This window comes from Gossypium hirsutum, chromosome D11, assembly GCF_007990345.1.
Source record: "Gossypium hirsutum isolate 1008001.06 chromosome D11, Gossypium_hirsutum_v2.1, whole genome shotgun sequence".
Taxonomy (NCBI): Eukaryota; Viridiplantae; Streptophyta; class Magnoliopsida; order Malvales; family Malvaceae; genus Gossypium; species Gossypium hirsutum.
The window spans coordinates 7,548,326-7,571,632 of record NC_053447.1 but is presented as its reverse complement, the minus strand read 5'-3'; the positions used below and the strand labels follow the sequence as shown (position 1 = coordinate 7,571,632).

The following is a 23,307-nucleotide window of genomic DNA, read 5'->3' as shown; positions in this document are numbered from 1 at the left end:
GTGAGGGCGATGGGAGTCAAACTCAAATACTTACTATAAGTGCTCACAATTCACTAATTCAATTGGTTTGCAATCAAAATTTTAAAAGGAAAATACAAATTACGTAAGTTGGGGTTAGTTATAAGTTTAGGCCAGCCAAGTGTCGTACATATATGGCTATATTAAAATCAGGCGCCCCGGCCAGACTCCTTACGAAAACGACACCGTACGTGTTGGCTAGAAAAAGTATTAAACGGAAGATAATTTATTAAAATTACACAATTATCCCCAAATATGAATATCATCCCTTTATCTTTGGGAAGGGAAAGAGATGATATGTGAAGTGAAAAAGGGTAAAAAGAAAAATGAAAATCGAAAACCAGGGCGGTATTGAAGATCTGACTGTTGCTTGCTTAGGCAACCAGATTAACAAATCTTATCCAAAATTTAATTCCTCACTGTTGAGATATATAATTTTTAAGCCTCTACCCACTACCAGTCACACTTCCCTTTCCTACACGCCAAGTAACACTAATCCTTTTTTTCTTTTAACTAATGATAGTATTGAGTAACACTTAGCTTCAATGGATTCCATTACTACTACTTGCTTCGATCTGCTGCTCTCTGTTTCACGAGATCTCCTCACTTTTAACTCGTAATTATCCGTTCACTTTTTTTTTCTGGATTTCCACTGTATCTTTTTCTTTTCCCTTTTCTGAGTGTTTTCTTGTTGTTCCTTAGCTTTGATAGCCAATGGCGTTGAAGCGGTGGACTATCAAGTGTGAGTGTACTAAGCAACAGGAGTTCTGGATCTCGATTGCCTATTGCCATCTTGTTTTCTTCCTCAGTTCTCGCGCCACTGTTTCTTTGTCGGTCGAGGCTTTATATTTCTGGTTTGTTTATTTTACTCACATTTCTAAGTTGCAATTAGCAGATCTCTCGTCGTCTTGATTTTGATATTTGATTTATATATATTGTTTGTCTTTTCTCTCTTATAAAATTTGGAAAGTACCTTACATTTTCATTGATTATGAGCTTTGGTTAGTGATCCATACAAAAATTCTTGACATCTGATCCGATTAGAAAATTCTAAAAGTTCAAATTACTTGACTTCAGTTACACTACATTTGTCGGTAATTGTGGTGTTCCTTGGAAGTTTCAATTTTAACTTGTTTCTCCACTCACCTAACTAAAGTTGTCGAATTGCTTTGTGATTCCTAAATTGAGATATCAAGTCAATTGCGTTCTTATCCATTTTGATTTCTTTATTTTTCAATGTTTCAAACATTTTGGTCTTTTCTACTTGATTGTACTTGACCTTTGTACCGATTTCTGTTTCTTGTGCAATCAAAATAGTATTCAAAGTGATTTTAGCAAACAGGTTGCCTATCTAAAGCTTTTCCGTTTACATTGGTTGTCTTAGGTTACAGACTTGATGGCTTCTTCGTCTCTATGATTTCAAATGGTTGCTTTTGCAGAATGTTGATTGGAGAGAAAGGTTGGCTCTGCAATCTATCAAAAACCTTTCCACTAAGGAGGTAAATGCATCTGTAGAATATTCCGTACAAGCTAATCATGTTCTTCTCTGACAATGTTGGATTTTAACTGTCAATTATATGATGCCACACTTGATCAATTTTAGGTTGTTGATGTTGTAACTACAAGCACGGCTGATTTGGGGCCACTAAATCTTGATTCTTTAGAAAGGCAATTTGTCTGCGTCATGGAAAGTTGTTGGGGTAGAGACTTCGTTCAGCATAAGCTATTCAAAGGTTTGAATAATAAACCTGTCGTTGTATGGCTTTCCCATTTCTCAATCCTTTTGCTGGAACTATTTTTCCGATTTAGTTTCTGATTGACTGATATTTGCTGGATCCTCACATGTTCAAAGTCAAACCAAAAGGCTACAGACTGAAACAAGAAACATCCCAGGAAAAAGAGGAAAGTTCTAGATGGTAATTTATTCTCCGTTAGATGTATGATAATGCTTTTGTAAAAATTCACTCATGCAAACTGCTGTTCCATGCGATGATCATTCACATGATACCCGCTAAAATACTTCGAGGGTAATTACTCTTTTGATGCACCGCTTGCTTAGTGTCATATAGAATTTATAATAAATGGGCATTTATTTACCTTGCAGCAACTAGAGATGATAGACGTGAGAAGCGGGCCACTGATTGGTGAAACAAGATGAGAAAGTTACCGTGAAACTGAAGTGCTGCCATTGAACGATCCAAAGCTTAGACTCTGCTGTTTGGGCAAATACAATCTATGGAGAGAGAAATGAGTGTTAACTCTGATTCCACAGTGCGCTTGATAGGGATCAAATTATAATTCAAAGGTTATGTCAGTATAGCTAAGTCGAAAATAAGCTTGAATTGCAACAAGAATTGCAAATTAGGCTGAAAGAGATTCAGAGGCCTTAGGAGAGTCAACGGCTGATTCCGGTCTACCTCACAGGTAAAGGATACTCAATCCTGAATCTCATTGGCTATGTGGTCTATGTTACCTCTGTTTTGCTCTTATGATTCTGGCAGTTCCTTATTTTGTGTTCTCATGCAACTTGTTTAGTGCATCTGAGAAAATTAAAGAAATGGGTAAAGTTCTATCCAAAGCAAGAGAACAATTGTTTGATTGCAAGTTGGTTACTGGAAAGCTGAGAGCAATGCTTCAGACATCGGAAGAACAAGTTAGGAGATTGAAAAACAGAGCATGTTCCTGAGTCAATAGCTGCTAAAACAATTCCCTATCAATCCATTGCTTGTCATTGCGTTTGACCATACAATACTACCTCCTCCCCAAGAGAAGAGAAGTCCCTAGAGTGAGAATTTGGAAAATCCAAATCTCTACCATTATGCCCTCTTCTCTGATAATGTCTTGGCTGCATCAGTTGTTGTCAACTCAACCATCATGAATGCCAAGGTGATATAAGCGCCTTATCTTATGAACTGTTAAGTGCTTTTCTTTTTTCATTCTAGAGTAGAAAGTGATCTATAGACTTATTAAGAATTGAGCCTCAGGATTTCTGGATTTCTTCTGGTGGATAGCAGACTTCAAAACATGTTTTCATCTCGTACCAATAAACTTATTTTGGAGCAATGAAATGTGGTTTCTGTTGAATCCCCTGGAAGCCACATTCATGTTGAAAATGTTGATGAATCAAGTGGCTTAATTCATCCTATTCCCCTGTCCTACGTCAACTTGAGACGCTCATGAAGGAGTATTATTCAAGGCGGATCATCCACTGTATCTGGATCTTCAACTTGAAGTATCGAACCCGAAGTATCTCTCAATGCTTAATCACTGCGGTCTATCTTCCACAGGTCTACCCCAAGTTAGATAAGATACGTTTCTGATGATGACATTGTTGTCCAGAAAGACTTGACTGGATATGGTCTGTGGATCTGCATGGAAAAGTGAATGGTGCTGTAGAAACTTGTGGTCAAAGCTTTCATCGTTTGACAAGTATCTTAACTTCTCAATCACCATATTTCACGAAACTTTGATCCTAATGCTTGTGGATGGGCGTATGGAATGAATATGTTTGATCTCAAGGTGTGGAAAAGAAGGATATCACTGGCATATACCACAAGTGGCAAAATATGGTGAGTCTATGAATGGCTATCTATCTGATATCATATTATTATTTTCTGCATCACACAGACACACCTTCATGCATTCATACAGAAATTGTTTCTGATTGATGGGTCAAATTCTCAGTTTATCAATCATCATATACAAATTCTAGTGGACATGTAGCTAAGTTATATATGCCAAGTGATTGTATTATAGTTAATTATCATTATTGCTTGGATGCTGAATTGTGCTGATTGATGCATGTTCCTTTTTTTCAATGTTTATCAGAATGAAGATAGGGCATTGTGAAGCTTGGGACACTTCTCCGGGTTGATCACATTCTATGGTCTAACACATCCACTGAGAATCATGGCATGTACTTGGTCTGGGCTACAATCCAAGTGTACAAGAAAGAAATCGAACATGCAGCAGTTATCCACTACAATGGCAACATGAAACCATGGCTGGACTTGGCTATGACAAATATAGACCATACTGGACCAAGTATGTCAAGTATGATCATCACTACCTCGCAGTTGCAACCTTAGTGAATGAAGGTGAATTAAGTGTGGCATTTTGGTTTTTGCTTTCTTCTCTCTATCCCCACATTGTTTATTCTTCTAGTTATTTCATTAAATTCATTCCTTTAGTGCTCACCCGTTGGAACGAGTTAACGAATTGTATGCAATGTTGACCTTTGAAGACACCCTATGATTTTTTACATTTAGACAACAGAATAGGTGGAATCTTATATGAATGTATTTTTTGAACAATGGCTCCCCTTTCTAGATTTAAATTTATATCTTTATAAGACTCCAATTTCTTGCATTGTTTCTTTTTGGATGACTGCTTGACCTGTACTGTACCATGCCTTTTAATGTGTATATGGTGATGGATCTAAACTCAATTTACTTCTCTACATAGTCTATCTCTAAACTCAGATCCATCGCCATATAAACATTAGCAATCTTCATCCGTGGAATTAATGTTGAAGATATTTTCTTATTTTTGAAGCCAATTGGAGAATGCTTCAAGAGTTTTCATGTTAACTTTGTAATGTTTCTGAGTAAATTCAAGAAATGTTGCCCATTTAAAGTCCGGATATATCCTAGGGTTTTCGACATTCACTAAAGCAGTAGCCGGTGTTACCGTTTTGTTCATCTTGGTACACACAAGTAAGCAATAGATCTTCTTGCTCTTTCATTATTTACCACTGGTCTATGCAAGCAACTTTGTAACATAGAGCCTGAAATATCACAATTTTTGTCTCACGTCAAAATTAAGTTGAAAATATATACATTAATTAGAATGTTGGTATAACTTTCATCATCGTCTTTAACATAAAGAATAAACAAATATAAGATAGTATCAACCAATATTAATTCTAATGAAATTATTAGTATCCGAACATTGAACCAAAACTCTAAATATCTTATTTGAAAATGCACCACTCATATTCATTTATATTTCTATAAATTCGGGTTTCTCATTTTTAACATTTTATGAAAGATACTTATCTTATTCATAATAAATATTCACAAAAAGAAAGACCTAATTATGCCTATTGAAGCATTTTTTAATATCCTCGTTGCTTTAAACATTTAAATAACAGAATTCAAATCATCATTTATATGTAATAAATTGTGTCAGTAGCCATTAAACTTATTTAGAATAAATTTTACTAATACCTCATATCAAATCTAATCATATTTATTGATTTTAACTTTTAAGAATACTACATCCAACCCATATCTTAAGCTGATTTTAAGCTTGCCAGCCTTTCAAGGATACCACATTCAACCCATATCTTGAGTTGGACCTATGATTGAACCCTATACAGACCACTTTTATCCTCTTTCATTTATAAATTATCCCTTCCTCCAAGAAGAACGAGGTAAACGAGGACATAGTGTCAAAACTCTGTTCAAGTACAATGCCAACCTTCTCAAACTATTAGTTTAGAGATTCTCCGCTCCATCTATAGTGTGAATTGTCCTCATTTTAGCAGCTTTTTACACCCTATACCGTATGAATTACCCCAGTTGTATTATTCAATATATTGTATAATTTAATTCTCATCTTGATTTACATCAAACCAATTCATATGCAAATATACATTCTTTTACTAAAATTGTTTAGTTTAATCATTAAAATATCATATATATAATAATTTACATATCATGGACCATAAAACTTAATTATCTTCACTTATGAATATGCTGTGATACAAATTTCTCATTTAGCAACTTAGAAGTGGCGATCATCCAAGAACATTCTTTTTAAAATTTTAATATATATTTTAATTGAGATTTCAATATATATGATTATTGTGTGAAAAATCTATTGTGAGTGAATAAAATATTTTCAGATTTATTAAAAATTTCAAATTTAACAAAATTTTTAACTAATATAAAAATTTTCACAAAATATTTAAAATGTTGGTTAATCTAAAAATTTTAGTGTGAGCTTGGAGCCCACAGTACAATTTTCCTTGTTTTATGGTCATGGCAGCCCTTAGCCGTTTTAAATGGTAAATGTTTGAATTCTGCAAAAATTTTAAGTCGATGTAATAATAAAATTGATTTCTAACTGTCGCCAATGTTGACCACGAAAGCTCCTGGGATGGGAGTTAGAGAATTCCATTGATGATCTGCGAAAACCTGAAGGCCTCCCACCTGATCCTGATCAAGAATGGTCAAGGCAGTAGGGTCGGCGTGAGGACCGGTTCCTAGAGCCAAATCAGGTTTGGGCATGGCGGATAATGATTCAGTCTCAAGATTGAGTCATTTCCTTGGAAGAAATCTCTCAAGTAAGCTCGGCCGAGTACCAGACTTAATCCCAGCAGCTCCATAACCTCCATGGAAAGCTTGTTCATGGCTTCACAATATTCCTGGTAAACCTTCCTATCATTGAAACACATAGACATTCTATATTACATTTGTATGGTTTATTTAAGATAATATATAGAATGGTGAGCTTTTACATACCCAAAATGTCTAAAATCTTGACCCATTACACTGACAAAATATTGTTCTACGATATTTGGACTGTCAGGGCAATATCGAAAAGACAGTTTCTTTCCATGGCAGCTTGGAGGAAAACCTGCCAACGAAGCCACTCGAATATCCAGAGTTTCTCCTATTTTTCTCTTTGCCTTTTGCTTCTCACAGAGTTGCATACTGAAGAAGTCCATGCACCGATGAGCTCTATCCACAAGCCCCGGATCCACCCCATGGTTTACAACCATAAAAACTCCATGCTTCTTGCATGCCTTATCCACAATGGTGGTGATCGGCACCAGAGAGGACAAATCCCTAGTCAATGGTTGGAACTACAAGCTGTGGGCTTCCAGGCATGGTCTCTCGTGGTGTGGCCATATGAACTGAGATGGCATATCAGATTCAGATCCAAGGATTGATGCATCTAAAGCTGAAGGTTGATGTTGGTTTTTTGTTACAGAAGTAGGTAAGAAATTAGACCTTTCACCAGGTGGAGGCATTGGCTAATATACAATGTAATGTACCATTTCAGTTGTGATTTGATTGTTTTTGTTTTGGCTTCGGGGAGAAGAAAAGAGACCAACAGAGAGTTCAAAATAAGGGTTAGATGCTGATAGAATAGTTACGAAACATACATACAGTCATATAATTGAAGTTAATGGTAGGCGAATTGAATCTGTGTGACATTATTTTTAATTAGCAGGTAGTATAAACTATGGTAGCCTTTTCTTAAGGGCATTATTTTCAAGCAGAGCAGTCGTTTTATTTACGCTTGTCAAATCAAATCAAACTGTTTTGTTTGTTTCACTTGAAGACACAAATACAATTTTGATATGAATATCTTTGGATCATATAGAAATTTTGTATACATTATCAATCAATTAATTACAACTTGTTTAACATCCATCCATAAAATGTTTGGAAATTTCTTTTCTTGATTACATATAATAAGCTTAAACTTCTTTAAAATGGATATGAACTCAAAAGGACAAAATTAAAAATTATGGGGGACGCAAAGCACACCGACTACAAAAACCAACCAAATAGCTTTAACCATTGATTTTCTAACACACTTGTGTCACGGGGCTAGACCTTTCGTCTTGCAATTCGTGCGGCTTTAGGCGATTCGTTCGTCCAAACTCATCTAAGTCAACCTTTACATCCAAAAGTGAGGATTCTTTTAGAACTCCTCCAAGGCACCAATTTATATAACGGAAGCGATTATGCCAAAAGAAGCTACAAGAGAACAACAGAAAGCCAAAGAAAGAATGCACAAAAAATGTTTGAGTAAATGCTCAAAGAATTCTATTACTTCTAAAAATTCAACTTACAATGGATGAGTACAAATGGGGGGAGACTCTCTATTTATAGTTGAGCTCCCCAAAACCGACGGTCAAGAAACATTTACATCGACGGACGAGATTAACCATATCCCCTAATTTTAAGAATTTATAAGATATGCCATATCAAATCTAATCTAATTTTTACAAGATATGATTCCCTATATCTTCTAAGATTAATTACCAAAATTAGCCTAAGTTACCATGTCTTCATTATCGAGCCAATCAGGCTTCAATCTGACAGGCTTCTCCAACAATTCCTTGAATCGGGCCAGTTCTCGTGGGCTAAATGTTCTCCATCTAATCGATAGACCTCCATGGGACACATCTTATGCCATGATCACGGGCTTTGCACTTTGGCCGTGACACTTGGACAAGGTTTTTTTACTCAAGGACGTAAGGTTCAAAGAGTGTTATCCAAGGATTTGGATCATAATGCATTACATCAGCCGCTCGTTCAAACTCTGCTCTTAGAACTTTAATGCTGAACTTGTCCACCACTCGACCAAGGTCATGAGATACCACAAACGGATCCTCTATGCAGATTAAATGACGATCATTGTCAATTCTTCTTGTCCAGTCTTTTTCTCCCTTACTGCACAAATGGAGTAATCAAATTAAAAACGTTTTTGTTTATTTTATCCCCACCTACAACTATTTAGTCCTCGGTTTATGCAAAACCAAATATAGCATCTATTGATCATTTGCAAATTGCAAAAGAGAGCACTCATTTTTCTCCCTGCTCAGAACTTACTACAGTAAATGGGATCTGTTAATAAAATAATTCATTCACCACAAGATGCAACTAATACCCAAAGAAGGTATTTAAAACAAAACCAGATACATGCATCTTAACTTATAGTTATAAGTTCAGAAACTATGAAAACATTTTATATTTTCACCTCAAACTTTATTAGCAATCCTGAAAGATAATAGTTTGCATCTCACCTGATCAAGCTTCCTGTGCGTACAGATATTACTGAATTTGCATAATCATGAATATATGCCCAATAGTTAAAGAATGCCCACACCAGTTGAGCAATAGTTTCCTGGTTAGAAGATCCAAAATTGCAAAGGTTTTCGACTTTATCAAAGTAAGCACACTCAACATCATCCACAGTGACAGAGAAGGTTGTCTCCATTCCCTGAAAGAGAATTAGCAAATGAAAAATCTGAATGACTAACCCAAAAACATCTAGTCATCGTAATTTTGCAAAAAAAAAAATCTTCTAAAGAAATGATTCATGCAAAGGAATAAAGACCATGATATGTGTGACATGAAACTAACTTCATATAAATACGGACCATACAATTGCTCATAGGGAACAGAACCAACAATCACACACAAACCAGGCAGGTAAAAAATGACTGCAGCTCCTAACCAGTGAAAGATCAAAACCCATAATAAAATGTCCTTTTCTTTCAGTGACAGATTTTTCCATTCATTATATAACTCTCTTTCTTAAGTGTGCCACCCTTTCATTATATCATCCAATTCTTTCTACCATGCCAAAGCAATACAAGGTACTGGTAAACACACAGTTTATTGATCCTTTATCCTTAAAATATACAGCCAAATTTCAGAGCCAACTAGACAAGGCATGTAAAAAATAGTAATAAACAATAACTGAATAAAACCAAAAATGGTATATAAGAAAATAGGTTATCATGTAACCTTTACTATTTAGGAGAAGAAAATTTCTACCAACAATGTTGTAGCAAAGGTAGGGCAAAATCCAAATACTAATTAAAAACAAAAATTGATATAGGAAGCAAAAAGCATACACACCTGCAAGCATGGAAGGATAGCAGGTCTACGTTGCTGTAAGAAATGAATGCACATCAAAACATACCTGCAAAGAAAATACTAGTTAAAAATAATAATTGATAACAGTAAATAAATAAATAACAAGAACAGGTGACTTTATAGCTGCAAGTTAAATTAAGCAATACCTGAAATGTGTCCTACCCTATCTCTAGATACATGAATCCTACCTAAATTGGCATCATCACAGCTTATACTTTTATCGATGTTTTTATTCATTTCAAAGCAAACCAAATAGACTAACCACAAACACCATTGAAATATGCTGCTCAGGAATGATGTTGCTAGCTATGGGAATAGCATTATAGTTGCAAACAACTCACGCGTAGCTAGATAGAGTTCCTTGGTAAGTTGCATTCACTCCTCTGGACTTGGCCCAGTGTTTCACAATAAAAGCCAACTGCCATAATCTTACATCGATTTTTGCATAATCTCGTAGAAGCCTTGTATTTACTACAGCCAAAACATTGTTTACGCATATGTCACAGGAAATTCCAGTCAATGGATCCATAAGCTTTACTATGGGGACCCTGGCACGAGTCAGTGCCTGTACATGAGGCCAACAGCAAGTTATACTCAATTTTACTGTAAAGTTCATCCATAAACTGTCTAAGCTTCAATTGCAATATTCTCCATACACATTATGAGTCTGAACTTCAAGTGCAAATTCTCTATACAGATTATGAAAGCATATCAGTTGGAAGTGACAACAAAAAGTAAGAAAGTCCAATGGAAACAGAAGGGGGGGGGGCTCAGAACCCGCAACTTCTCAAACTAATATAAATCAGATGATGAATCTTAAGGGTTGTAAAATAGAGACTACTTAAGAGGAATGTACTAATCAAATTTCGGCAGAAGATTTTCGCATCTTAAATTATCATCCACAAAGGAAAACAAAAAAGAATGCATTAATTGCCACTTGTAATCAACCTATCAAGATTACAAACCTGCAGAATGCACAAATTGTAATCATGGCTCATTAACATTGGCCTATTTAAAAGTAAAAAGTAAAAAACCAAATTCCTAAGAAGCTGCTATGAATAAATAGAACAAACCAGTTGAATCAAAGTGAATTCAGAAAATTGCCATCTAAAATAAAACAAAACTGAAAATCTAAGCAAACATTATATATCAATTTGGAAGGAAAAAAATTATCGCTACACCACATATGTAGTTTATTACAATGAATTTTGGAGAAGGTAACACATATCAACCTGCACATTCTGAAGATTATCTGACTGCAAAATATCTGCCAACTTTAGCAAGATTTCAGACTTGTCGTGAATGTCCTCATTAAACGCAAGGCAAATATCAATGTCACTCTTTGACACCCCAAAAGAGTTCTCACAAGATCCATAGAGATATAACCGTGCTTCTGGCCATTCTTTGCAAACTAGTTTATCAAGTAATGCTAACAACTGTTTCTGCTTAGCTTTTTCTTCCACAGGAGGTATGAGTGACTCATAAATAGCAAGTAAAGGTGAATCTAACCTGAGAATATCACTGTGACAATCCGTCCGCCTTTTTAACATTCTCTCCCTCTGGCTAAGTAGCCTTTGCCCCCTGTTATCTTTTCTGTATTCCTGATAAAAAAAACCACAAGTAATCCTGAATTCAAACATAGTCTAGCCTTTCACTAAGTAATAATGATGAACAGTCCAAAATTTTCAGTATGAAATTCTGACTGCCTAGACAGTCCTTGGTGTATGATAAAACTCAAACTTCAAGGGCACTGATACGATGTGTTCAGCCAAACATTATTTGGGCAATATTACCAACTAAATTTAAGATGTATTAAGCATATACTACCAAAATTACCTGTGACCATATAATTTCAATTATAATTCAGGCATCCACCTCAATCTTTTAACTCTCAGATCTCTCAAAGCTTCACAGATTATAGCAATTGGTTCAAGGCAATAAAAAGTAACAGAAGTAAGAAAATAAGTCTACCTTCTCCCGATGATGCCGCTTCTTGTCATTCTTATCATCAGATTCATCCTCAACCAACAAAGGTTCAACAAACTTTTCCTCAATTTCATCCACTTCGCCACCATCTTCCCTTCTAGGCTTATCACGCCTTGAAAACCCATTTGCACCACCATCCATATGCAATTCCAAAAGAGGCCCTTCAATCTCAGTCACTGAAACAGACTGCGGATTACTCCCTGCCGGCGGCACAGGGTGATCAAGCTGTCCACGAAGTCTCGTTTCATTGTCATAACTCAAATGACCCAATTCAGCTTTTAATTTATTTACACTGTGCGCAACATGTCTCGTATTTTTTCCGAAATCCCGACTTCCTCCTCCTCTTCGAGGCTGTACTGAAAACCCTGGAGGCGGTCTTGGAGTTTCAGCAGAAGGGGTAGACCTGCAATTCCCATCATGCTGCTGTTGCTTTCCTCTTTCATCAGAATTTCGACGTTGGAAAAAGTATGGACTCGAATTTGGATTGGCATTAAGCCGCGAGTTAGATTGCTGATTTGAAAAATTCAAATTCGAATTTTGAAGCACGCCATCAGGCTTTGGAAGGGTTTGAATATCACTAGGAAAAGAACCAAAGACGAGTTTTTGTTCTCGATGCTTTAGCTGGGTCAGATTCGGGATTACGTGATTGTTATTACTGTCTATCCTTGAAATCCCTATCCTTCTCAAGTCATCCACTAAAGCTTCTTGATTAAAGGCAATTTGGTTTCCTGGAGAAAACCAAGGGTTTTGGCGAAACCCTATCAAATTAGGATAGAAGGGCGGAGAGAGATTGTGGGGCCAAGGACTGGGGAGATCGCGTCCATTCGGTGACCAAGATGGCGAGAAAGGGAGTGTGGGCCCCACTGCTTGAACGGCAGGATCAATGGCGAGCGATTGAGCTTGCGGTTGAGGCAAGGTCATGGGAGCCACTCCAGGGGGTAATGGAGATTGTTGAGGATGATGCGATTGGGGCTTTTGGAGTAAAGAAAGGAGGAATTCGCCACCGTTGGCAGTCAGTGGCGGTGGCGCATCCCCTCCACTGCCGGTCATCGAAGTCCGTTCCTCTGAAGTTTTACAGTTGAGATAGAAATAATGGAAAGAGGGAGTGAATGATGAATTGCCAAAAGGAGACTTGGAAACTCTCAGCTCATCTGGTTAAAAAAACTATTGTGTTAATTTTGGTGCCGTATTTTTCCTTTGCTCGAGTCAGCATGACTGACTCTAGCTCACCTGCTTTCTCATTGGTTACCATTTATAATTCTTAAATTTTTCCAAAACATATAAATAATTAAATATAGTTATACAGGTTTTTTTATTAGTAAAAAAACGTTACAATTTAATAAATCTAGATAGTGTACCAAAAAAGATAAACCCTACAACTCTAGGCAACAAATGTGATGATAGGCAGATATAGTGGATGATGTTGATGATGCTTAAAATTGTGCTAATAGTAGTGGATTGAGTCTTAGTTTTATTAATATAAGTATTATTAATATAGAAAGATATAGATTTAAGTGTATTAAATCACATTATCTACCTATTTAGGAGTGAACAAAACTTGATTCGATTTGAAAAAATCGAAAAAAAATTTAAATTTCTAGTTAATCGAATCGAGTTGTTTGAGTTATTTGAGTCAACTCGAATAAGTGATACGAGTTTTAAGTTCGAGTCGAGTTGAATTTTATAATTTTAATAACAGATTAGTGTAAATACCTTTTAGCTCCTGTCAATTTTTAAAAAATAACAAATTAACCTCTCTTTCAATAAAAAAATTACAAAATAATTCAAAATAAATTTTAAAATTCTAAATATTTATAAAAATCTTAAAATTTATATTTTAAAAAAATCTAAAAATATATATAATGAAAGTTAAATTTTTAAAAATTTTCTAAAATAATAATTTTGGGACTATATAAGTTAATTAATGATTCAAGGGAATTAGTTATATTGTGACAAGATTTTAATTTGACATGTTTAATTTTTTAATTTAACTCTAACAATTCACTCAATTCAGTTCGACTTGACTCGAATCTCATTTCACTCGACTCGATTTGAAAAAAAATTCAAATAGAGTTAGGATGATAAAATAAGACTCGCCAACTCTATTAACTTAAATTTTTTTCACTCAATTAGATCAAACGCTCACCCCTCCTCTTATTTATGGGTTGAAAGACTATAGATAATTCTAGATATTATTTCAAAAAATTTGTGTTGATTGGATAAAGAAAGTTGGATGGTAGCAAATGAAATCTTTGGACCAATATTTATAGAAGAAATTTATCCAAAGGAAGATGTACAAGTGATTATAGTGGAAATTATGCTCACAAATTACATTTTTGGGAAGTTTTAGACTATTTATTAATGGTCCCAATATTGCAACACCATCCTCAGTAGATTTGTCTTTATGGTGTCTCATGGCAATTTAAAAAACAATATATTAATTTTAATGTCATCGTAAAGGGAGATTATAGTTAGTCTGAAACACCAATCAGAATAAATCAATATTAGTAACAAAAAGTAGAGAGAAAATGAGACAAAAGGCAGCAAAATTAAATATTTATAATAAAAATAATTAATTATCATTTTTAACAATAATCTTGAACTGGTTATTGTTGCTAGTATGCGCAGCCTAGCTCACAGGGTTGATTTGGCAGCAGCAGACTCATAATTAACACACCGACAGCAAGTGTCGACAAATTCCTTGATGCTCTTAAGCAGTGCTTCCGCCTTCAACGGATCGAAAATTTCAATCCCATGGCAACCTCCTTCAGCGAACTCCGCCACCACATCCACCCCACGCGCCTCCAGCACTTTCACCAACTCCCTCTGCTTGTCAATTAGTGGATCCCCTCCGTGGCCTGTCACTAAGCACCGTGTCAGCTGTCCCATCTTCTCCTTAAGGAACCCGTCAGCCGTCATCGGGTTGCAAAACTCATGGTCCCGGTCAGCTCCCTCGGGCAAAGCCAAGGACCACATCAGATCATTAGCTGGTAAAGGCAAGATCCTGTCATTGACGAATCGCTTCTCCGATTCAGTCCTTTCCACCCCACTGAAGTAGGGCTGATTCATTATCAGCCCTATGATTTTCACAGGCGAGGTATCGATGTCCAATGCACGTAAAGCTGCATGGAAAACCATGTTGCCCCCTGCACTGGAACCAATTAGAAAACACTTGGAAAAATCTACATACTCTGTTAACCACGGATCACAGCCGTTGACGTCCATCGCCTGGTCCCGGACCCACATGATGGTTTCAACGGCATCATCGTATGCAGCCGGAAGGCGATGCTCTGGTGCCAGACGGTATTCGAGAGAGAGGACTACGGCTGGGAGTTTAACTGCCTTGACACTGCATGCATCGTGGAAAGGACGAGAAGTAGCACTGAAGAGGATAAAGCCGCCACCATGAAAGTGTATTAAGAGAGGGAGCCTATGATTGGTGTTTGGTGGTGGAGTTGGTGGCCTATAGAGACGAATGAAGGTTTTGTTTTGGGGATTCAGAGGGATGTCCTTGAAGAAGGCGAGTTGAGATGCGTTGGAACCGGTGCTTTCTTCTTCTGTAATTGAAACTGAAGGGAAAAGAGATTGTCGAGTGAGTGACCCATCTGGATTTTGGACAATTTTGAGTAACTTGAAGGGATCAATGGATGTTGCTGAAGTAGAGGATTGATCCTCCATGGTTTTCAGACAGCTCGAATGGGATTAGTGAGAATGCGGTTTATGAAGAAAAAAGTTGTAGCAAAAGAACAATTATTAATTGAAATAAATATCATTACATACTGTGTCTAATAAATAATTAATATTTTTAAAATAAATTTTTTATTTCTAATAATAGAGTACAATCTTATATCATAATATAAAGGCAAATATGTTAATTTGAAAATATACTATTGCAAAAATAAATAGTTGTCATTGATAGAAATAAATTGAAAGTAAATAAAAAGGTAATCACTATGATGTGAAAGATTATTATCTTAGAAGTAAATTCGTCCTAATCGATGTAATTGTGTAGTGGACGTCACCCCCAAGGTTAACAAAGTACTTCAATATTCGTACACCTGAATAAAGAAGGTAGAACATGATTGATATTGTTTTTCTCAAAAATATTCAAAAAAGTAGGCTGGAGAGCTGAAAATTTGGTTGGAAATTTGATCGAAAAAGTTTTTTTGAACAGAAAACAAGCGAGCTAAGAAAAGCAAAGAAGAGATTGATGTTTGTTTGTTGTTGTGTAAAATGAGAAAATAGTCTGCTATTGATATTGTTTTATGAAGGGGTAGAATAGTAAATTAGCAGTGTCAATTTTAAAAAATAGCAGACGATTTTCCTCAACCAAAAATATTTTACAACAGCCAGAATATTTTCTGTAACTAAAAAAAATTTATGATAAAAGGAACAAAAAATTTATTTAAAAAAACACACGATACGTGTTAACACGGATACGAACAACGACAATAGTGTGCATGTGTTGAGCCTTTAGCCCCAATTACTCAATAAAAATTAGAGATAAAGCTATAGTTAAACTCCTTTAAAAATCTTTTCTCAACCAATGTATAGGATTACCCACTTTACATTACCAACACAATCCATACCAAGCAAAAAGACCAGGTATGATCCTTTACAATGGGGTTATCTTTCTCTTATCATCTCTTTCCTCTTAGGCTCCGTTTGTTTTATTAAAAATGACTTCTCTAAAATTATTTCTAGAAAATGATTTACTTTTTTGGAAAAACTAATATTTTCTAGTGTTTAGATGAACCTGTGTAAAATATTTTCTATTATTTGACATATTACCTGAAAATACTTTATAAAAGTTGTTTACAATAAGACAAACATACATTTGAGATTTTCTCATCTTTTCATTATTTAATGGAGTTTATTTTATATCTATAAATTTACATTTTGTATTGTTTTTGCATATATTAAAATTATTTTATTAAATTCAGGTTCATACAACATTATCTTTTAGTTACATGACTACTAAGTGAGTATTTTTTATTTGAAAATGTGACATCAACAAAATTGACAAAAAAATTTAACAATATTAACAATTGGACTTGATTTTCAAATTCGAAAAATAGAGGGACTAAATTATTGAAAATAAAAGTACAGGGACTAACTAAATTCTTAAAAATAAAAATATAAAGACTAAATTCTAAATTTATGAAGAGTACATGGATTTATGGTATGTATATTTTAACATTTATACTACAAAACATTTATTATTAATATATCTATAATTGTAATAAATATTTATTATTAAAATATTAATATTTATTATTTTCAATAATTTTCTGTTGACCAAATTGTTTTCTATGAAACAAACACAAAAAAATGCAGAAAATATTTTTTGTAAATCATTTTACAGTGAAACAAACGAAGCCTCAAGCACAAATACGAACTGTTATTATTTATGGGATTAATATATTCCCCTTAATATCTTCTTGTCTCATTTTCATTCTTATTATCAAACTTCCTCATCAAGGAAAAGCATTAGAAAATAGATACTCTGATTGTCGGTATAATTAAACTCCAAACCCACTCCATCAATTTAACATATCTGATTTCTAGCCTTTTGAAATTAAAATTTCTAGAAATTATAAAAATGAGATGCTGTCGTCATATGTTCCGGATGGTAATAAATAGATGGAGCGGAGTTAGGTAAAAATAGTCAATTGATTTGAGCAACTAACTACCAGTTTAGTTGGGTAGTTACCATAGCGCATTTACTCTTCATAAATGCTGCAACTCATGGTTTTCTCGCCAATCTGTCTCATTCACATAATTGATCAAAGTTCGCTTTGGGTTGCTGTGGCTCCATGTGATTGATATTTTTTCAATATCTAAGAGATCCAAGTTACTGGGATTTTCAATTGCTATTTCCCTTTCACCACCTTAACCATGAATTTGCCTTTACTTAATTTGACTTCTTACTGATTTTCAAAACATAAATAATAACAAAAATGTCAATGAAAGAAGCAATGTTGAAAGAAAAATAATCATGGTAAAAGAACAAGGGGTTCAGATTTTAGCTTTGAGTGAGGTGAAAAGTTGAAGAACATCATTTCTCAAACAGAATTGCAGGCACATTCCATGGAGGAACCAAGGACTAAACCGGATCCATCTCAAACGGTGAAGGCCCATTTGAGCAAAAAACCAAAGCGAGACCTTGAAATTGTGAAAAGCCCAATAATACAGAACCCTTGTTGGGAATGAAACACCCAACTTTGTTTCATGCCCAGATCATTAAACGCAATTATAATCGTTAATTGCAGTCACAGTCAGTCACCGCCCCACACCCAAGGCCCAAAGGAGCTCAGATGTTCATCACTCTCAACTTTTCATCTTAAGGCTTAAACCTAATAGGCATAGCTTTTTCATATCAGCAAATGTCACTCGGCATCCAAAACGACAGAGAGAATCTCAATTCCTATCGCAATCAAATCTTTGTTCAACTCTCTCAATCTGACTGACCTCAGATTCTATCTCAACTCGTAGCCAAATTTATGCTACAAAACCCAAAGCAAAGGCACCTAAGAGTGTTTGAGAATCTTTTTGCGATGGAACAAAACTGCGTATATTCTGACGTGGATAACTTTTTCCATGCTTTTTTTTTGGGGGGGGAGGGGAGGGTGCGGAGGGGGGTATAATTTCTACCACTATAAACGAACACTGAGAAGAACCTTCTTATAACAGAAGAGACACCAATGTTTTTGGCTAACACATAGAGCTTCATCTTTCATTATTATCAATTCAGGACCTAATGTTTTTAAGATCTTAAGACACCAATGTTACTATATAATTGAATCAATGTGTCATAATGCAAAATAAAAGTCCGGGTCCAAGAGTTGTCCCCCGCTACTGAATTTCATGATCCATGGAACAAAAATCAGCTACTTTCTAAAAGGTAAATGACAAAAGGAAAAGGGACATATATATACACTGGGGCCTATAGGGGCAAAAAGAACAGTTAATTAAGCCTTAGGTATGGATTAAAGTGTATTAAGCCCACAAGAACAGAGCAAATTTAATCAAGGGTCAAATGAAGTGGGGTTGATCCTTCAATCCTTAAACTCAACGTCTTTGTAGCTTTACATTTACCGTTAATCCTGGGATTCCTAAAACTCGGCATTATCGGTAGCAAGGGTCAAATGGAGTGGGGTTGATCCTAAAATCCTAAGTCATACATGTTGATAAGCATTCGTTAAAAAGGAGACTTTTAGACTCAAGTAAACACCTTAGAAAAGGAGAAAAAAAAATACATTTCTAAGAACAAGCCAAGCAAGAAAGAGACCCACTTATGAGATAATGTAAGCAGCTTTCTTTTCTTCTTCTCCATTTTGGCAACTATTTGTTCTACATAAGCAAGAAGTAATGAAAATGACCTACAGCTAGGTACAAACTCTACAGTTAAATCAAAAGGCTTGCTAGTATCAAAGAAATACAACACTCACCGCGCCTTCTTCCTGGATTTAAACAGGAAATTTGATGGCGGCGAAGGCGAAAACTCGAAAGGCAAATGCGGTGGCTCTGCCTCACCAGAAAGCATATCCACAATCTCTTTCATGGTAGACCGCTTGCTTGGTGATCTTTGTAGACAAAGCAATGCAATGGTAATACAAAGCAATGCTTGATCTTTATCCAATGAATGAATAGAGGGATCAACAAGTTCCAAAAGCCTCCCGTTGTAGGCCAGTTGCCTTGCCCAAGATATCAAATTTGCTCTCTCGAATTCTGACATCGGCGAGGCCGTGACTTGGAGAGGTCTACGACCGGATATTATGACCAAAACCAGAACCCCAAAGCTGTAAACATCGCATTTCTCTGAAAGTAAACCACCACCACCGTACTCAGGCGCAATATAACAAACGGTTCCCCTCATACTCGGCGTGCTACTGATCCTACCGCTCTTCGGTATATCCCCACTAGCCCAATCTTGGCTATTTCTTCTACCGATTTTGAATTCACCACTAAATCCATCTAACCACCAATCAATGCTGCCTCGGCTGTTCTTTTTCTTTTTCCTTACTACCATTTCTTCATCTCTTTGCCACCAGAGTTCTCCATTGTTACTGGAACTAAGACCCCTTTTCTTCTTTTTCTTCTTCTTCTTAGTTAGTTCTTCACAAAATTCTTCTTTCCACCACTCTCTGGGCTTTCTGTTCCTCTCCTTCTTCCGAATCTTTTCCTTTTTATGCTCAACGCTGGAACTGGAAACCTTACTATCATTAATGTTATCGACTGAGCTTGGAGAAGTAAGCCATTCATTTTTGGGTCTTTCCTTTTTAATCTCATTCCCAATCCATTCCATTACATAGTCTTTAACTCTCCCCGATTCAGACCCAACCCCAGGATCCTGCTTCCACCACCAATCTCTTCTCGAACCACCCTTTTTGTGACCAGCTAAATCTCTCCCACTTTCCACACTGACCTTGTCAAAGAGTCCTTCAGATAAAACACTCCCTTTTTCCAGTCCCACCTCCGGTGACAAAGCCGGCGACGCCTCAGAATCCAAAACTCTAAGCACACAGCTTTCCGGTGATCTATGGCTATCAGCAACAGTCAAACTCGCCCCTTCTTCGAAACCCGTCAAAACGCTCTCTGTTTCTTCTAAAATCGATCCGTTATCTTCTACATCTTTTTTCCTCAAAACTTCACCTGCTTCAAGCCCTTCGATTAGATCCTCAGTTTTCAATCTAGCAAGACCGAAATCACCAATCTTGGCGTTGAAATCTTCATCCAAAAGAATATTACTTGGCTTAATATCGCCGTGAATAACCGGCGGATCACAGAAATGATGGAGATACTCAAGCCCTTTAGCCACATCGCTTATAACACAAAATCTTCTACGCCACCCCATTAGCTCTTCGCATTTTCTATCCAGCAGCGCGTCTTGCACGCTCCGATTTTCCATTAATTCGTAAACCAGAACGAACCTTCTTCTTCTGGAATCTGAAGAGAACCCAATGAGAGGAACAATGTAGGGAGAATCCAAGGCGCGTGAGAGAGAGAGTTCGTTGTGGAACTCACGCTCTCCTTGCAATGAATCTGTTGAGTTCATAACTTTGACTGCGAGCGGCTGGGGGGACGAGGGGAGAGTTCCTTTGTAAACTGAGCCGAATCCACCGTGCCCTAACCGGTTTGAAGGGGAGAAGGAGGAGGTGGCGCGGCGGAGGAGGGAGTATGAGAAGCGGCGGCAGTGACGATGGCTTGAAGATTCCGATGGAGCTGTGCGGTTGCGGGAGAGCTTCCGGTAGATTAAGATGGTTAAGACGGTTAAAAGTATTATAGTTATGGTTACGGCTGCAGCGAGTAGTGGGGGAAGCAGGTGTATGTTTCTATGTAGGTGGCGGTGGTGCTGCGGTGGCGTCTCCACCGCAAATTCTGGAGGCGAAAACCGTGATGGCATGATTGCAAATAAGAAAGGAACCTAAGCGAAGTTAAGATTGCATTTAGCTTTCTTTTTCTTCTCCGTTTAGACTTTAGAAGGAGAATTTTCTGCCACTGACTGAATACTAGAAAAAAAGAATTTGTTTCTAATTTTGTTTTTTTTTTATTGCGTCGGGATAAAGAGGGAGTGTTTGGGTGACAGATAGTGTGTGAACGTTGACGTGTCGGAATATAGTTGGAGGGTCACGAATCTAATTGTGACCGTTGAGTGAGGGGGTTTAATTGTCAATTTAGTGATAACTGATGCGATGCTGATGGGAGGTAGAAAATTTTTTATTGAGCGTGAATGAAACGAGCCATTGGGATGAACATGGCACGAGTGTGGGGTGTCACGTGGGATCAAGGTATACAAAAACAAAACTTGTTTTTGTCTTCTGTGAAAGCCTTTGATGGCGGGTTAAGGAAGTTGGAATGGGCAACGCGCATCGGGGGTCGCGTGACGAGAATGGACTCTTGTGTCTCGTTTTGTTTTGTTTGTACTTGTTTGTTTTCTTCGGATTTTCAACTCTTTAATAATAATTATTTTGAATTTTTCTTTTAGTTAAAAAACAGTGTGCAGCATACGTTACCACAGGCTACGGCTTAACTGGCTTTGACCTATTGCCTACTCTTCTTCTTCTTTTTTTTTTAAAATTTTATAGTACCATCTATTTTTGTAAACCTTATTTTTAATGAAATAATTTACTTTCATTAACTTAAACATTGTTTTTTTCTAATGCCCAATAACCAATTGTTTTTTTCAAGTAGCATTTGATTGGTTGATTTAGTTTAATTAAATAATTCATTTAAAAATTAAAAATAATTTATTTGAACAGTTTCGAGTAATTTATGAATCAATTGATCTAATTTTTCTCTTCAAATCTACACCCATTTAATTTTCAATTCAAAAATTTTAAAAATAATAATAATATCTCCTAACTTATTCAATTATTTTGAATTACAATATTTTTATTTCAAAATCCATATTGAAGAGTAGAGCAAAAAGGGGAAAGGGTATCCTAGTAAATTTGGCGAGTAGTAATTGACTTTTTTTTATTTCACCTCGGTAAAAGGATTCATACCGTACAAAAAGGATAAAAGTAAATAAAAAGTAAAACAAAAGAAGATGTTTACAGCTTGCAATGTAGAGTTGAAAAGGAAGAGGTCAGAGAATAAAACAAAGTAAAATAAAAATAGTTGAAGTAAAGAGAGGAGAAGAGGGTGAGATCATTCATGCCAGTTGAGTTCCACTCCCACTCCCACTTTTTCTCTATATTATATTTGTTAACAAACAAAGTGTTCGAGCCCACTCTTGTCGGGGTCGCTTTGGCTAACTGACTGGCTGGCTGGGTGCAGTGCAGTGCTGTGCTGCTACCCCCCCGTGATGGTCAGCGATATTTCCCAGGCCGCTATGTTAAATGTGAATGTGATGATGATCTCCAAACGATGAGTTCAATATTTATTAATAAATCTTTGTTGTTTACCCAAAACAACAGTTACTTTATTGGCAATTAGAAGTAATTAAATATGTGTTGGAACGTGATGGTATTCCCTGAGGGATTTGGGTAGGATACGGAAGCTTTTTCACTAAAGATTGAAAGGGGTGTTGAATCAGATCTTTGTAGACACCAAAAGGAGGGTGGTTTTTCTTCACGGATTTCGTTAGATTTGAACGGATCTTTCTTTCAAACAAAAATTAGAACCAGAAATGTGCTTTACGACACGGGCATGCAACCCTGTATTTTTTATACAGCCATTGCACCAGCTGGTGTATTAATGAAATCCTTTCTGCTTAGTGAAAATGGGTCTAACCAAAGCCCACTATAATAACTATTTTTGAATTTCTTGGGTCCATTAATAGGATTGGGTGATAAGTTTGCTTTCGTTTTTTAATATTCTTTAGATTTAATTCTGATTTTCATATGAAATTTTGATAATTTAAATGGTTAAATGAATTTTGATTTATAGGAAGTCAATTACAAAGTTTTTTTTTTCTGCAACTCCATTTACAATCAAATTACCTTAGATACCATATTTGAACAAGAGAAATTTAAATTAAGAACCGATTGAGTCTTAACTTAATTAGTATGGGCATTGCTGTCAATGTAAGAGGACGTAAGTTCACATGTGTTGAAATATATTTCCCTCTTATTTATGAGCTGAGAAAAGAGTATGAGTAATTCTGATTTGT

General features: G+C 36.1%; 3 protein-coding genes and 2 pseudogenes across 6 annotated transcripts; 1 reads left to right on the top strand and 4 right to left on the bottom strand.

Moving 5' to 3' along the window:
* The first annotated feature begins 2,253 nt into the window (after positions 1–2,253).
* On the top strand, positions 2,254–4,331 carry LOC121223017 (polygalacturonate 4-alpha-galacturonosyltransferase-like; annotated as a pseudogene).
* Positions 4,332–4,560: 229 nt separating this feature from the next.
* LOC107910888 (gibberellin 20 oxidase 1-like) lies at positions 4,561–7,061 on the bottom strand (annotated as a pseudogene).
* A 765-nt stretch (positions 7,062–7,826) lies between these two features.
* Positions 7,827–12,909, bottom strand: LOC107911930 (UTP:RNA uridylyltransferase 1). 4 transcript variants are annotated; one of them, XM_016839927.2, is made up of 6 exons: positions 11,676–12,909; positions 10,937–11,305; positions 10,046–10,269; positions 9,687–9,750; positions 8,846–9,042; positions 7,827–8,492 (listed from the first exon to the last, which is right to left on the bottom strand). In XM_016839927.2, exons 1-6 carry the CDS (start codon positions 12,738–12,740, stop codon positions 8,282–8,284), a joined length of 2,130 nt encoding a protein of 709 aa, XP_016695416.1. In that variant the 5' UTR covers positions 12,741–12,909; the 3' UTR covers positions 7,827–8,281. The 4 variants fall into 4 exon arrangements, with proteins under 4 accessions (XP_016695416.1, XP_016695417.1, XP_040961743.1 ...); XM_016839928.2 differs by lacking the exon at positions 8,846–9,042 and having other exon boundaries at positions 8,474–8,492; positions 11,676–12,908; XM_041105810.1 differs by lacking the exon at positions 7,827–8,492 and having other exon boundaries at positions 8,856–9,042; positions 9,683–9,750; positions 11,676–12,908.
* A 1,330-nt stretch (positions 12,910–14,239) lies between these two features.
* On the bottom strand, positions 14,240–15,536 carry LOC121223693 (probable carboxylesterase 8). Its single transcript, XM_041105808.1, has one exon. The coding sequence runs from the start codon at positions 15,366–15,368 to the stop codon at positions 14,325–14,327; it is 1,044 nt and encodes a 347-aa protein (XP_040961742.1). The 5' UTR covers positions 15,369–15,536; the 3' UTR covers positions 14,240–14,324.
* Positions 15,537–18,917: 3,381 nt separating this feature from the next.
* On the bottom strand, positions 18,918–21,675 carry LOC107911928 (receptor-like serine/threonine-protein kinase At2g45590). The gene has a single exon (XM_016839925.2). The coding sequence runs from the start codon at positions 21,094–21,096 to the stop codon at positions 19,138–19,140; it is 1,959 nt and encodes a 652-aa protein (XP_016695414.2). The 5' UTR covers positions 21,097–21,675; the 3' UTR covers positions 18,918–19,137.
* Between the last annotated feature and the right edge of the window lie 1,632 nt (positions 21,676–23,307).